Source organism: Sander vitreus, chromosome 2 (assembly GCF_031162955.1).
Source record: "Sander vitreus isolate 19-12246 chromosome 2, sanVit1, whole genome shotgun sequence".
Taxonomy (NCBI): Eukaryota; Metazoa; Chordata; class Actinopteri; order Perciformes; family Percidae; genus Sander; species Sander vitreus.
In genome coordinates this window covers 22,029,423-22,045,567 of record NC_135856.1, presented here as the reverse complement: position 1 = coordinate 22,045,567, position 16,145 = coordinate 22,029,423, and the positions used below count along the sequence as shown (strand labels likewise).

Genomic DNA, 16,145 nt, shown 5'->3' with positions numbered 1-16,145 from the left:
TTAATTCCAGCTGTTTTTGTTTTTTACAAAGTCTGTTTTTATTTCACAGTGCTATTTCTCAGTGCCACTTTTCATTACAAAGTCTTCTTTATCAAGACTGAAAAAGAGACATTTTGAAATAAAAAAAAAGATCTGCATTCAAGAATTGTGAAAATAAGCAGGATGAAATGACATGTCATAATACTGTCTGCATTAATTCATATAATTTCATAATGTTGGAGTTCTTTGTTTATTATTGAACACTTTTGATCTCAATTGAAAAAAAAGTGAAATTGCTACTATTTAACTTAAGTGGTGCTCAGCAGTGACCTCATTATACTTTTGTTTTACATCCTTACATGTTGTGTAACACATCGGAAGCTGTTTTTATTCATATTTTTTAGGATTTAGATATCTTTCACAACTACGGTTATGTCATGTTTAAGTTCATATTTACACAACTGCAAAGATCTAGTTTAGATCTAGCTTTATTAAAGGTGGTCTTTTGGTTATTTGGTAGTGCCTGTGATGTATCACCGGTGCCCATGTTTAAATTAAATTTCAATATAATTACTAACAGTGTAGTTTATATTTGTGGGGTGTACATTTCTTTTGGAGGGTATTTTTTTCTTGTATTTGTCTTTTATTTTATTCTATTAATTTGTACATGTTTCTTGTTGCTATATGTATTTTACTGGAAAGCACATTGAGTTCACCTGTACTTCAGTGTGCCACACAGTTATACATAAAATGCCTTTGTCCAGCCTTTATGGCGCATACAGGAATCAAGAAGCGTCTTCAAAGGGGCATGTACATAAGCCCACTGTGTATAGTCTAATGTGTCTGCTGTATGCCCACAAATCTGCAGTGGTGGAATGTATCTGAACACATTTACTCAGACTTATACCCCTCCATACTCAGACAGCTTAGTGAAATAAAATAAAGTAGATGTGGAAAAATGTTGCCCCCTGGTGGCAAAACAAATATTTTGCTTCTTCACAAGTCTCAGTCCTCAGCTCAGTTAATGTAATGACATAAAGCTACAAAATATATAATTAATCGTGAATAATATTGTTGATGCATGCGTTACTCCAACATGATATTGTATGTGATCTGTTAAATGAACACCAGCAAACATTTTGAGTATTGGCTTGGTTTATTGCATAAAATAAAACAATTACTGCTTGTTTACAAAACAGGATAAATTATGAAAATAAATATTTCTGTGCAGTTTGTCTGTATTGTCAATGCAGGCAGAGAAGAACTGAGATTTATATACAAATGTAAGTCCATAAAAAAGACTAAACTCATTGTTATGAGATCATATTGACACCACGTGCCAAGACAAATATCACGATCCAGAGGGCAGCATTTAACAGGATCGCCTATTCACACAAACTCCTTTTTCTGAGGGTGATTCATACAAACAATCCACCACTGTGGATCAGATGTGTAGTTCAATATCATTTTGCAGCACAATGAAAGTATTCGTGGGCACTACGACAGCTTTGTTCACATTCTCAATACTGTCTCAATAAAGTTTCTCCTAAAGATAAAATAAAAAATAAAAAAAAAATACAGTTTGGCAATACAAAGGTAATCATGCAATATCAAAAATCATTCACCCTTCAATTTTGACTGCACTTAGAAAAATATATATCGTTTTGGATTTAACAAAATACTTCAGAATCTCACAAAAATAGTTGTTTATTTTCTTTCTATATCATGATCCTTCAAAGTTATTTTAGCGCTTTGAGTTCCCAGAAGCCTCTGCAGGAGGACGGGAGTGAAATCATATTAGTTAGCACAGTCTGAGGCAGTTTTCAAGAACAACATTTAAAACAATGGTTTGTGGTGAAAAAGCTTTGGCGATCCTTGTTTTTTCACCCAACATACTTCCCTTGTATATTCTACATACATACTTTCTATTAATTTCTGTCAAATGAACACATTAGAACAAGTTAGACTAGGTTTTAGTAATACTAACCTCATCTGTCCCACAACTTATACCTACTATAACCTAAAGCTCATTTCTATTTGCTATTTAACACAATCTTTACACTGCATTTCCCTTTTTAGAGCAAACAGATTGGCTACATCACACAAGTACACAATGTACCTTCATTTGCTTTTGTAGTCCATTTTCCTGTTTGATTAAGGCTTTTTGCACACTTTTCATATTATTCAATCATATTTAGCACAACGTCTAAAATACTGAGCATGGCATAAATAACCCTGAAGAGAAGTTTAAGAGTTGAGACTTGATTGATTGAGTTGAAGATGCAAAAAGATCAGCTGTGAAAACTTCAGCATTAAGAGCTGTATATTGGCTAAGTTTTAAATACATAACTATAAGTATCACTGCAGTGTGTGCATTTAGCCAAAAGGCTTTGAGAACCATTCTTTATTTTGTGCAAAATACATAATCATTTCCTTGATCAATCATATTTCAATACATTTTGATTTCACATTCAGTTGTTTTGTTTTTTACTTTGGGTTTTGGCCAATCTCAAAGGGTACCTATTCATTCAGTAATCTGATGAATGATATGATTTTCCTCAGAAAATACCTGCATATTACATTGTTAGTTTACAAAATATACAGGATAACTTGGAACACATTTCTAATATACTATCTTAGATAATCACAATGGCATGTTGGAAGCAAAACATAGTACACACATAACAGAAAAAAGCCTATTGTGTTTCTGGTGCTTTAAATAAAAATGTATGTTCACAAAGAGCGTTGTGTGATAATACTTAAAACACTGCTGTAACATCTTATGAATCAGCTTGTTGATTCATTGGGCATAGTAAGATTGGCCAAGCAATGAATGCATTATGCATTAATCACAGTTACTGAATCCAGTGATTTATTGTTTCTAAATGCTTTCATAATGGCCAGACTGCACCTATGAGATGCTATACTTGTGTTTATAAAGACAATAAAATGCTTTATAATGAGGTTTTCTGAGTTAAAATGTACACAATCTTCTTTTTAAAGAAGGCTGAAATGCATATTCCTAACTTACATGATCTCATATGAAGCCTGAGAATATATTTGGAACACTGTAAATGTTTCTTGGCTTGGATGCTGTGTCTTTTAAAAAGTCACCCTTTCATTGCCATGTTAGACTCATTTGTGACACTTTTTGTTATTTGACAGAGTTGCATAAACACTGCAGTGTAATGAAACCAGACTGGGATAGAAAAAGGAAAAGATAAATCCTCACGGTTAGACACAATGTGCATCACCTCCATCACCCGGTCACAAGAGGCCACAAAGTTGCCATGTTGTGTGGATGCATCCTGGTGAGACGCGTTAAAGCACGGCCAGAACAGCAGCAGGCTCGGGTCACCTTAAGTCACCTTGATAGCAGACTTCTTGTGGACCCAGAGGAAGGAAACGTAGGGCACGCCGATGAAGGCCCATTTCTCGTTGGGCCAGAACATGATGACAGGTCCTCGCTCCGGGGCCTCAGTCGCGACGTCAAAGTAGGCGAAGCAAACGCAACCCAAGTAGGAAGCCAGACAAATGAGGATGTGCCTGTAAGAGCAAGAGAAGTTTGAATGAACCAAACTGCCAGAGAAATGGCTCTCTACATATATCCAGGTGTTTAGAAGATAGCTTCTAGAGGATAGAAGCAATGCAGTCACTAGCAGTGAAAGATTAACAATGTATACAGTAGAGAGGTTATGACGGACTGTCGGACTGGATAATAAAAGAAAGTTCTATGGCATTCATCGTTTGTGTTTGTTCATGTTTCCCAAAAAAGTGCAACCTGAGCCAGGCCTTACAATGATAGTAATTATCCATACAGGGATAGTTGTACACAGCTGTTAAAACATAATAAAATATAAGACACACTGGTATCGGATCGGTACTTGGTAACGGCCGATACGCAAGTTTAGGTATCGGAATTGGTAAGCAAAAAATTGGTATCAGACCATCTCTAGTATACAGTCTATAAGGCCAGTAAAAAAAAATTCTACTTGTTTTCAATGCAAATCATCTTGTCTGATAGTTTGCAATTTTTATTTTTATTCATTCTAAAGCAGCACTCCCTTTTCTTTCATGTTTTAAGATCCAAACCCTCACTTCTGGAAAATTCTTCTTTTTTCACTAGTTTTAGAAAGAAAAAAAGATTTTTAGGGACTTAATTAAAGACAGAAAGGACTTGAAAAGATGGAGTTTTTTGTAGTGTAACAGTATACGTTTTACTAACAATAACTTTTTGTGTCACAAGAGTACATGACTGACTCTTTTGTGTTGTCTTTGAGCTTACCAAGCACAGTGTAAGTAGGGAAAGTTGACAGATGACCACATCTCACAGAATATCCTGTCACTGATCCAGCAAAGCAGAGCCAATGCCCACCAGATCCCTGAGACCAGACCCAACTTGAACACACGTGGGTTTTCACACCTGCAACGACCAAACAGAGCATAACAGTACATACAGTACACTGATTTTCCCATTTGATTTCATTCAGAGCAACAAGAGAGAAGCAGTTCATGCAGAAAAAATTGCATTTAACGTGAAATGAAAAATACATCTAAATTATCTAATATGCATAACACATTGCTATTTAAACCTGCTATAACAGATTTGTTTTGTTTTCTGGGCACTCTTTGGCAGTGGAAACGCACTGTAAACACAACACTGACAATATTATCACCCTATAAAGCTGATATGGTGAACGTATTAGCAAAGAGTTGCCTCTTTACACATTCAGCAGACACTGAGCAACATAGCCTCCACTTAGAGTCATGTTTGTCTGTACCTGATGAATGTAAATCCATTATTCACTCAGCTTTAACATCTGTTTTTGGTCTCCAATGACTCCATTAACTAATATCCTTTAGCTGCTAAATGCTAAAATCCACTATATTCAGCAGCTAGTTGCTAACTTTGTCTGCCATTTGGTGCTGGGCAGGTAGCGTACAGAATGCTGAAAGACGCAGAAACACTTTGTGAGCTGAGGGGAACTGAAAAAATACAGAAACATAAAACATGGAATGTCCTCCACCAGTAGTGCCATCTTATACAAATGAAAATAAACTACAATTTCAGATTAAAAATTTTAGTTGGAGTGGGAATTAAATACTTTTTGAAGATATTCTTTATAGCCTGAGTCACCTTAAGCCACCCAGAGTGCAGGAATTCATAGGTGGAGGGTCTCTTTCAGAGTACACTGGGCTTTGTGTTCAGTTCTGGTGGTGTACAGATTTCTAATGATTTTACTGGCTGTGTCAGTATGTCCAAACCAGGATGTTAAATTGTAGGTTGGCACATGTATCTTCAGATAAGGGGATTATCTTCTCTTTCTTTTTGGGAGCTGACAGAACAATGATCCAAGTACCAAGTATTAGGCTATATTAGCCTGGTCTCTGCACAAATATCGCCAAGTGGACACACAACTGACCTACAGAGACATGTGTTAATCCAGAAGGCCACTGATAAAACTATTCTTAGTCTTGTCCTCCTTAGACATACCAGTTACAGCCCTGCTGCTGCTGCTGGCTGAGGAAAACACTGCCAAAACAGAGACAGGGGCAAGGAAGCCTGACTAAACTGTGTTGATGATGCAACTGTTTAGTCTTAGTTTGTCACCTTCCCTTAAGACAGAGGATTTGATGAAGTCATGCCATTTTACAAGCCTTAAATTTGAGCAAATGAGAGAACATATTAATAGCAATGACAGACTGGCCTATTTGTGAAAAAACTAAACATTTAATTTAGACACTGAAGATAAGCTATACTATTACTACTATATGTAAGGTAGCCATACAGTTAAGCTTAAGGAGTCACTGTATGGTTAACATTAAAACATGATGTATAAATAATATATTAATATCTATTAATTGATAGCCATCTGACCCACTTTAATATGCAACTCAATTGAATACAATACTATAATAATACTGCAGGCTCCCTACTCTGGTTCTCTTTAAGCTAAGGCGTCTTTGGCGTAAAAAACGTTGACCCCTGGTCTAAAGTAAAGGAGCAGCCATGACGTCTCTGTGACAATGGAAAGCTAAATAAAGAGACATTTTGCCAGTCATCTCATATATATATATATATATATATATATATATATGAGATATATATATATATATGAGATATATATATATATATATATATATATATATATATATATATATATATATATATATATATATATATATATATATATATATATATGAGATATATATAAAGTTGTTATTGCGAATGTATTAGCAAACTGTTGCTTAGCATTCATTTCTGGCCACCTGATGAATGAGTCTTACATTCACTCACCTTTAAGCTCTTTGGTTTTGGTCTCCACCAAGCCCTGAGGGAAATATTTGTCTTTTTAGCTCACTAGCCGCTCCGCTATGTTCACTAGCTAGTAGCTAACTTTATCTGTCTGCTGTTTGACACTGGACAGGTAGCATGCAGTGGGTTTATCATAGCCTTTGAGCTAAAAACAGCCGGTTGTTACTGCAGATGGAAACAAGGTCGATGAGACTGGAGTTGAAGAGGCTAAAATGCTCCATAGAGCCCATAATGCTCAGTGACTTGATGAGTGATCTCTTTCACGTTTCATGTTGTCAACTGATCCATTGTTAATGTAGAATATATTGATTAGTATAGCTTTGTTGCTAAGCTGTAGTGCAACAGTAGTACAAATAGAGAAGACGAAAAGTCAGTGAAGCGTCTCAGAAACGTTAGCAACCGTTAGGTAGGTATTTTTGTGTAAATAACATTAACCAACAGCTTCAACCTGAAGCAGCACAACCTTGGAGTATATTGAATTGAGTGCATTTGAATGTTTATGGATTCAACTTCTAAGAGAAAGAGTGTGTTATTTCTACTACATGGTCTTGCTTTAAGGGAATTAAGTCAATTAATGAACCAAACAGGAAAACTGTCTCCATGTTGCATAATTTGACCAGAGAGAGAGCAGAAAAAATGGTGTCACGAGTACTCATCAGCAACAGGAAGTACAAAAATAGAAGCCAACGAAACTTCCCAGAGGGAAACAGGCCATTAAATTGTCATCAATATTCTATTACACTGTTAAGTGTTTAGATTGATGATATTCACATGGGAACAAATCAGACAGTCAGAGACAGTACTAAGCCAGCTATAGGCTCAGTAACTGCCTTTACATACACACAGTACAACTGCCATAAGTAAGCAAACAGCCCTTCCTGCTAACAAACAGACACTGACAGAACCATCACTGCACAGCTGGATATCTTAAATACTGTGCCTATCAGCTTAAACAGAAACTGTAAGATAAGAAACAAGACATGAAACCAGGACTTCTCCTTGGAGACGTGAGCGTTAGTGTTGGAGGCAAAGATAAGTGAAGGAAAGGCCAGTCCGTCTCATGTATCTGGGGTGGAGCACTGCTGATGGGCTTCTCTCACTCAAGGGAAGGAAGAGGCTCCATAGGATCAGTGAAACAAAGCCTGATATTTCCCAAAGATGCTGGAGGTCTTCATGCATTGGTTTTAATGATATAAAGGCATAGTTTGCATATTAGATGTCAATACTCTATTAAACAATATCAAAGTGTGATTAATGTATTTTTGCACATTTGTATGGTAGATGAAGCTGACCCAGGGAGTCTGTCTGTAAACTATGACAGATGTTTACAACAGACAGTTTGGGTAATAATCATATTTCAATCGGACAGTTTGGATAATAATAAGTCATCTTTGTTTTCTTTTCAAGATTTATTTTGGCATTTTGTCTTTGATTGGATAGGGCACAGTAGAGATACAGCCAGAGAAAGAGAGAGAGAGAGAGAGAGAGAGAGAGAGAGAGAGAGAGAGAGAGAGAATAACATGTAACAAAGGTCCCTGGCCGCCAGTATCGAGCCAGGGACGTTGCAATCACAGTATATTTCTGTTTAGCCAACACCCCTATTTTCACTTTCCAAGTCAAATTATGTTATCTTTACTAAATAAAATGTATATTTGCTGATGTGCATATATGACTATATATATATATATGTATGTATTTCTTTGTACTTTGAGGCCATTTCTTTTTAAACTTTAGTTTTTTTAAGACAGCAGAGTTAAATAATGAGTGGGACATGAGTCGAGGTAGGACTATATCTCTTGTTTCAGTTGGAGTTTTAAATAATAAATAGCTGGTATAGTACAGTTTATGGATGGTATCCACCCATTATTTTTGCAACGTGATAATTTACTTTGCTCTCATGTGCACACTCATTTTTCAGACATAATGACTTTTGTTTATGAATAACTCAGCTATTATAGCACAACTATGACTTGTATTGTTGCTTCAACAGGAAGATTGTAACGGTTTTCCTATACACCGGACAAGTTGTTCTTGTACACCAGGAAGTGACTTGAATAGGGGCCAACAGCCGTACTTTAAAGAAAAAAGAGCAAACAACAACAACGTAGTCTGTCTTTTCTGAGGGCAAAAGTCCATCAGCCAGGGCCACAGGAATTCTCTGCCACTTAGCAGAACAAAAACAAGAGGCCTCCATAGATGACTGGCACTTGCACTAATGTCAGGAATAACAGGTTGAACAATGAATGACTTAAGGTTAAAAGACTGACGGTGGTGAGTAAGGGATGTGGGAAACGGAAACAACAGCTCCACATTGCTGTGACGGAGGAAAGCAATACACACACACACACACACACACACACACACACACACACAGGCACAAGTGGCTTGTGTGTTTTCAGGAACATTCTTTCACATCACAATGTCCTATAGTTAACTCGGAACAGACAACATATCATTAGACAACGTAAGTACAAAAGGCCAAAAGTTAACATGTTAATGTACTGTAGACTGCAGAAGCTACATCTTGACATCGATTCCATTTTGTCCAGTTAACTACTTAACATTACAGCAGCTGATTTCACTGACTGGACAACTTTGAACCACTGACATAGGCATTGACATTTACTGCTATATAACTAAGAATTAAAATTAGCCTAGTATTTTTTTAAAGATGATTTATTATATATTTAGATTATTTGGGCTTTAATGCTTTTAATTGATAGGCCAGCTGTAGACAGGAAAGGGGGGAGAGAAAGGGTGGACAACATGCAGCAAAGGGCCACGGGTTGGAATTGAACTTGGCCCACTGCGGTAAGGACTGAGTCTTGGTACATGGGGCGCACGCTCAACCAGGTGAGCTACCAGGGCGCCCCAAAAATTAGCCTAGTTAAAGCATAAGAGGAGATTTGCGCACCGCCTAATTAAAATGGGTTGTATTCTTCTATTCACGTACATTTAGTTAAGAAATATTTACACCTACTAACTGTCAGGTGTAACTGCTGTCTAACACAGCTTGCTATGATAGGACCGGCTTAAAGTACAAGCGGTAATGGAATAAAGTTGACACATCTGAACTGTGTAATAAGTGTAAATTAGGAAGCTTTGAACTCAATCAAATCAAACATCCCCTTACCCTGATCCAGGACTGTCATACTACAAATCACAGTAGATTAAAACATTAGGTGGGTACTAACATGATCACATGAAAACAAAACACATAAAACATTCAAATGACTCTGACTAAGAATAGGCTTTTTCATCAAAGTCAATACAAACAATTCCAAACTAGTGGATTTGTTCAATGCTTTGTACTTCGGTGAGTAAACCTTCCGGACATTTTTTTTTCTTGTCCCCTTTTTAAATCCCTAAGAACATTGCCTACCATCAACTGGGTCTGTATCTTCAACATTCTTCCCATAACAAATACTCTGAGCTACTTATTATCCGAAACGCCCAGATACATAGTATGATGGTCCTGGGCCAGGACTGCACGTTCACCTGCCCACACTCACCTCTGCTGTTTAAGTTCACCAACCTTTTAAGCTCAGTAATGAGCAGCGCGGTGCAGGGGATGCCCAGAGTCATAAGTGACAATGAGTTGACGACAGGTTTAACGAAGGCCAGCCCAGTGGTGATCCCTGACAAGATGCCGATGACCACTTTGAACCTTGACCTAAATTAAAAAGCAAAACAAGTCAGAACAAAAATTGCAGCAATATTGTACTTATGAACAGCATTGTGAAACTCAGACAGACAGTTCTTTCCAGAAAGCACTATAACACACTAACATTCAGACAGTAAACAAGAATCACTCAGCTACAAGAGGGACATTTCTAGGTGACAGCCTGAAATGAAAGAGCAGCCATGACGGCTCTGTGTCAATGGAAAGAGAAGTAAAGAAGCATGGGATGCAGTTTTTACTGGTGTCAGCTACCTTGGATAGGCCTATTATTAAACAGGGTGTCATAGCAGCGGGGACACATCATATGACAAAAAGGCGGCCAACATTGAGCTCCACTAATACTGCAATGACTACCTGACATACGAGCAAAAGTAAAAGTGACATTTTCCTTGTTGTGAAATTGATTTAATGTGAAAATGTGAAACAGTCAGTGTGTTTGTAAAAAAGATATACTATATAATATAGCTCATAATAGCACATGGTTGGAGCAATGCATTTATACACCCACACACCAGTTTTAGGCTACTAAAAGTATATTATTCTGATGCAGTGGCCAACATACCGATCCCTCCTGAACATCCTGGGTAGGTATCTCTTGGGAAACCACATGGCAATGGCACACATAAGCACCCATAAGATGGCCAACTCGTCCAGCATCTGGCCGAGGAAGCTGAGGGTGGCGTGAAAATATGTCGATCCAATACCTGAAAGAAAGAGACACGGAAACAGATAAATGTTTGTCAGAAGAGAGAAGTCATCTGAAGCTGTTCAGTGTGTTAACGAGGCTGGATTAATGAGAGCTGTCTCCTAAAGATAGAGAGATATATCAGCTGAGACTAGTAGAGAGTTGGTTTCAGGAGCTAAAAGGTGTGCATTATATTGTCCACTGTACAGCTTCATTTCCCATTTTCATTTATCAAATAAGAAAAGTAGCAAAAGTGATGAAAAACTGATAGAAATTTGCAAATGGCACCTCTAAATGAGACCACTTCAAACTGATTACATTTGTAAAAAATAAAAATCCTTAGTGACATTAAATGTTTTAGGCTGACTTCAGGGATGTCAGGGACAGAACTGAACACTAGAATAAACAAGCTAATTACAAATAGTTACTTGGGAACCAGTGTTACAATTCTGTGGAAAGATTGATCAGTCAGTGCCCCTTTGTTATCACGATCCAACAGACCTTCTATTATCAGAATAATCTCCAACGAAGTTCTTATCCAAAAAGGGAGTACTACTCTGAGTCAGCGGTTACTAATCATGACAACCTGTCAGTGTACTCGTACATCACTGACAGTCAAAACAAAATACAGACACCGCCTTTACTTTCTCATGGAAATGGAGTTGAAACAATTATTTGATTAATCGATCAATAGAAAATTTATCAGCAGCTATTTCAATAATCAAATGGCATGGTTTAAGCAATTTCTTGTTAAAAAATGCCAAACTTAATTGGTCTCAACTTTTTGTAAATATGTAAATATTAGCTGTCTTCTATGATGATTAACTAAATATTTGGGGGTTTTGGACAGTAAATTAGACAAAACGAGACGTCACATTGGATTGGATGGATTGGAAAAATTGTGACTGGCATTTTTCACTTTTTTTCTGACATTTTATAGACCAAACGATTAATCAAGAAAATAATCAGCAGATTAACTAATAATGAAAATAATCCAATACTGTATATGTATTATCCTAAACTATATGTATGACTTAGTCCAAACACAGCTGAGGCCAAAACCAAAAAAAGGCAGCTGAATTCTGTTTTGGAAGTAGATCCTATAGCGTTGTTGTTCTGCTCGACTCAAAGGTCGTCCCTACTACAGAGACAGAGGTAGAGAGGTGAAACCATGTAACCTCCTTGTCAGCTGTGTATGTTTTAACAGCCTCCAGATTCCAAACAATGGATGCAGTCAGAGCTCCTCCTGGGCCACATATATACAGGAAGCATTTGTGGTATGGAACAAGAAATGTGTGAACGAAACAAGGAGGCTGCTATTATTTTGACCACTGGTTTGGAAGGCAGGTGTGGAACAGGGTTTGGTAGCAGACATGGTACTGCTATGACATGAAAATAAAAAATTAATACAAAGTCTAAATGAGAATAAATGACTTAAGGGTTAAGTTCAGTTATGCAAATCCTTTTCAACAGCTACTCAGTTATCATCCAGTAAGGTCACTTCTCGGGAACATTGGGAGGTCTGTCAGGTTATCTTTGCTGACAGTGCAAACAGCGCGTTTTCATAACAGTTGTAAGGGAACAAGGCACTGTAATCTCTTTTAGGACTGGGCTGTTATTTACATACAGTACCACCATTTACGGCTGAAATACTGTGTCAAATCAAATCAAATCAAATCTAGGCAATAGGCGTATTCACCCCACCAATGAATAAGCCTACTGTAGTTATAATAAAGTGCAAGTCTATGAGGGTAAAATGATTTAGGACAACCTAAAGCTATAACTGAGAACAGTGACAAAGCCACAGCTGAGAAAACCTCCATCCTAACAGTGTTTAAAATGAATGCACAGACTCATTCATAAACTGTATGTTGTACAATGTATACTCATGCACTTAGTATATGTACTCACAATCAAGGGTGTAACTTTGGGTTCAACATTGGGGGGAAATTTTGTGTGTCAAACACTTCATTTTCTGCATTCTGGTGAATTTTTCTGCCACAATTTATGGTGCAAATGTCTATTTATGTAAAGGAAGTTAAAATAGTTTTTTGGGGTGGGCTGCACTAGCCATTTTTGATTATGTAAATTACACCTATGCTTACAATGTTTGTGTATTCTTAGTTAGTTACTGATTCTTTTCATTATCGATTAATGTGCAGATAATTTTCTCAATAAATTGATCCATTTTTATTTTAACAGCTTATGTTGTCAAACTAACTGTCCAAATTTACTCCAGCCCAGTTTACTATCATAGAAGACGAGGAAACCCAGCAAATGTTCCCATTTGAGAATCTGTAACCAGTGACTTTTTGCATTTAAAAAAAATGACAAAGACTTGATTGCCAAAATGTTCTTTCTAACTGATTAATGGGCTAATTGTTTCAGCAGCAGTGTATTTTCTCTTATAAGATTATTACAGGCCACACTCGAATTATCTTTGTCCAATTATGCATTACATATGGCAGATAAAAGCATGCTTTAGTTTTATACCACATGAACTGGCATATAAAGAACACATGAAGTTTTAGCCTGACACTTTACAAAATGTATAAAGTATTAGTTGTGTTAGCTGAGGGAAGTGGAAGTGAAGATGTCCCACAGCGCTGAACAGAAATATGAAAGGTATAAAGGTCATCACACAGTTTAGACACTAATGTCAACCAGCCAACTTACCAACCACAACTAGTAGACTCCATATGAGGTAAATCCCACTGTTGAAATGTGTTGCATATTGGCGGAACAAGCACATTAATATGGGCGGCAGAACAAAAAACAAAATGTTGCTGATCTGAAATAATAAGGAAAGGAAAAGCTATGAGCAAAAATGCATCACAGTTGAACTGATCCTGTAGCTCAATGACAACATGCTTGTCAAAAGTTGATCAGTGCGCGAGCCTTGCTGGCCTAACAAACTTGTCAGCCAGTGGAAATGATGAAGAAAATGAACATTTGTACTCTGATGCTAACAGTACACATCATGATGCTGAAGCTGAAAGGCAGCCAAACTGTTGAAAGTCAGTATAACTTGCAACTAGCTATCTATAGCTAACCTAATATTAAAAGCTATAAGAAAACAATGCAATGCAAAGGGAAACAAAGCCAGAAAAGCTGTTGTCTATACACAAAACTGCGTTATGCAAAAAATAAAAAATAAAAAGCACACATCGTTAGCTAACATTCAAAGCGACCGACCGTGTTGTAAAATTCAGCGATGCCGGGGTATATTAGGTAATTGCCTTCACACCAATCCACATCGGAGCTGCCAGCCAGCAACTGGTCCCAAAAAATCAGATTAACGTTACTCATGTCTGGACTAGTTCTGTCGGATGGACAGGACACAGCAGACAACACTCCGCCGTCAGCTTTGGAGATAAATAAATAAAAGCTCGCGAGGAAAGTCACTCTCTGTCAGATCGTTGTCATACGCTAGATTTGAACGTTTTGAGAGCTGACACGACAATATGATAAACTACAGAAATCGTCGCTGAGCTGCATTTGAAAGTCTCTGTCGTCCCACAAAGCCTCCTGCTTGTCGTAAGCTCAGCGTCGTGCATTGACAGTTGCTCTGTCTGTAGCCAAAGAGTGTTCAAGCGCTGCGAGGGAACGCCCTTCTGTCTGCTTCCTTCTTCGGTGAAATGTGACCACAGCGGCCTTGGGTCTGGTTAACCCCGTTTATTTTCTCATATCAACCGTAATACATCCATGATATCAACCCCTAGACAACCAGTTAAGGGGACGATGAACATGAAACGACTATTAAAAAATAACGTTAAAAAAAAGCATAACCATACTGCATTACAAATATTAGTGTAGGCCTACGTTTTTTATCATCACATCTTTAACCAACGGTTGTTGTTTTTTTCACTTCAGTAGTGCATTTCTCGTTGTGTGATTTGTTAGCAGTGGTATAAAGCAGGCTACACGTACATTTAGGTAGGCCTTCTTTGCTTTTCAATTTTATTAAATGTTACACTTCTACTTAATTAGATTTTTTGCATGTAATTATTAAATTTATTTAGCAGCTACTAGTTAGGCCTACTTTACAGATTAATATCATAAGACCCTACAAACAGGATTGTATAAAATATGATGCTTTTACAGGAAATTAAGCCATCCAACAGTATATAAGGTAGTTACAATAAGCCTCATTTCAACCAGCATCAACATTAAAATGCTCCATACAATGCATCAATAATGATAATCAGGCTACTGTGATACATAGGCCTAATAATGTAGCACATGGGGCACTCTACATAATTTGTACTTCAAAGTACATTTAACTGATAATACATCTGTACTTTTACTTACTTTACTAATTTACTTACTAGGAACAATGTTTTACATAGTGGTTATGGCCTACTTCTTTAAGTTGGAAGTACTTTTTCATGATGTGTGAGTTATAATGTTGATAATATGCCTTTCACAGCAGACATTTAGACTTGTCATAGCAGGAAAAGCAGAGGTAATTTCTCCATTCTATTCAAGTTGCTAAGTGACAGTGTGACAGTGAGCCAGCATGAAAAATGCCAGGACCTGGAGAAGCTAAATGGAATTCAGGCATCATAATTGTATTATCTTCAGATGTGCTTTTCCTACTTTGACATTGACATTTGACACATTCACTGTCTGTTATTGTGTGCACTGGCATGACTTACTGATACATGTGAAACAGAGCCATCGTCATGTTTTTGAAGTGCAAAACAAGTTCTGTTGTTTAGTGCTGATAATCAAGGAAAGAAAAGGCTATAGACTGCATTAGTTCTAAAGTCTAAGGACATTTGGGATATATCACTCAAGAACTTGTAGACAGTGATTTAGGCTAAGTGGAACTGCTGCATTTTCTGTGATGAAAACATCGACAGAACAGATCACTTATTTTACAACTGTAATTATAGTAAAAACCTTTTGGGGTGATGTTCATTATCGGACTGTTATTTTAGAAGTGTGTTGGTGAAACTGAATTTACAGTAGTAAGTCATTTTTGTATCATCATGACAAAGGACATAATTTGATCCGGAAAACTGTTGCCATATTTGGTCAATTATATTTACATGTAAGACAAGATTATCGAAAACTAAACCACCTTTTCTTACCTTTATTTATGTATCATCCAAAGCCTAGAAACTCTGTATTTGTAAGCCCCAGTGTTTACAACTATGTTCATTGGGTTTTTAGTTGGTTTAGTAAGTTTTGTATTTGATTTGAAATATGTATTTATCTATTATATCACAACTGTTGCTCTTACAAAGGAATTTTCTCTGAGTGGGATGGTAACTATCTTTCTATCTTTGCTGTATACTCTCTGGCCGACGCATGCTCAGTGACTCAATAATGCCCTCTTTATGTTGACGTTACTTACATGGTCTTCATAACCAATTCATTATTTAAGTATTTGTTTATCTTGCTTTGAGTTTTAAAAATGACCTTGTACACGCATTCAGCTTACCATCTCTTTTATGTAGTATTTTATAGGCCTATAT

The 16,145-nt window shown here is 37.0% G+C and overlaps 1 protein-coding gene across 1 annotated transcript; it reads right to left on the bottom strand.

Moving 5' to 3' along the window:
* Positions 1-1,116: 1,116 nt before the first annotated feature.
* Positions 1,117-14,242, bottom strand: acer2 (alkaline ceramidase 2). The gene is made up of 6 exons (XM_078261055.1): positions 13,858-14,242; positions 13,339-13,453; positions 10,540-10,681; positions 9,831-9,968; positions 4,265-4,402; positions 1,117-3,525 (listed from the first exon to the last, which is right to left on the bottom strand). Exons 1-6 carry the CDS (start codon positions 13,969-13,971, stop codon positions 3,339-3,341), a joined length of 834 nt encoding a protein of 277 aa, XP_078117181.1. The 5' UTR covers positions 13,972-14,242; the 3' UTR covers positions 1,117-3,338.
* Between the last annotated feature and the right edge of the window lie 1,903 nt (positions 14,243-16,145).

Bases quoted from the DNA above. Each gene is read 5' to 3' on its own strand.
- acer2 (XM_078261055.1), bottom strand. From the start codon at position 13,971: ATGAGTAACGTTAATCTGATTTTTTGGGACCAGTTGCTGGCTGGCAGC. The intron at 4,403-9,830 runs GTTGGTGAACTT...TGGTCGTTGCAG, and splicing joins CTCATTACTGAGCTTAAAAG to GTGTGAAAACCCACGTGTGT. The intron at 3,526-4,264 runs GTAAGCTCAAAG...TTGCTCTTACAG, and splicing joins CCCTACTTACACTGTGCTTG to GCACATCCTCATTTGTCTGG.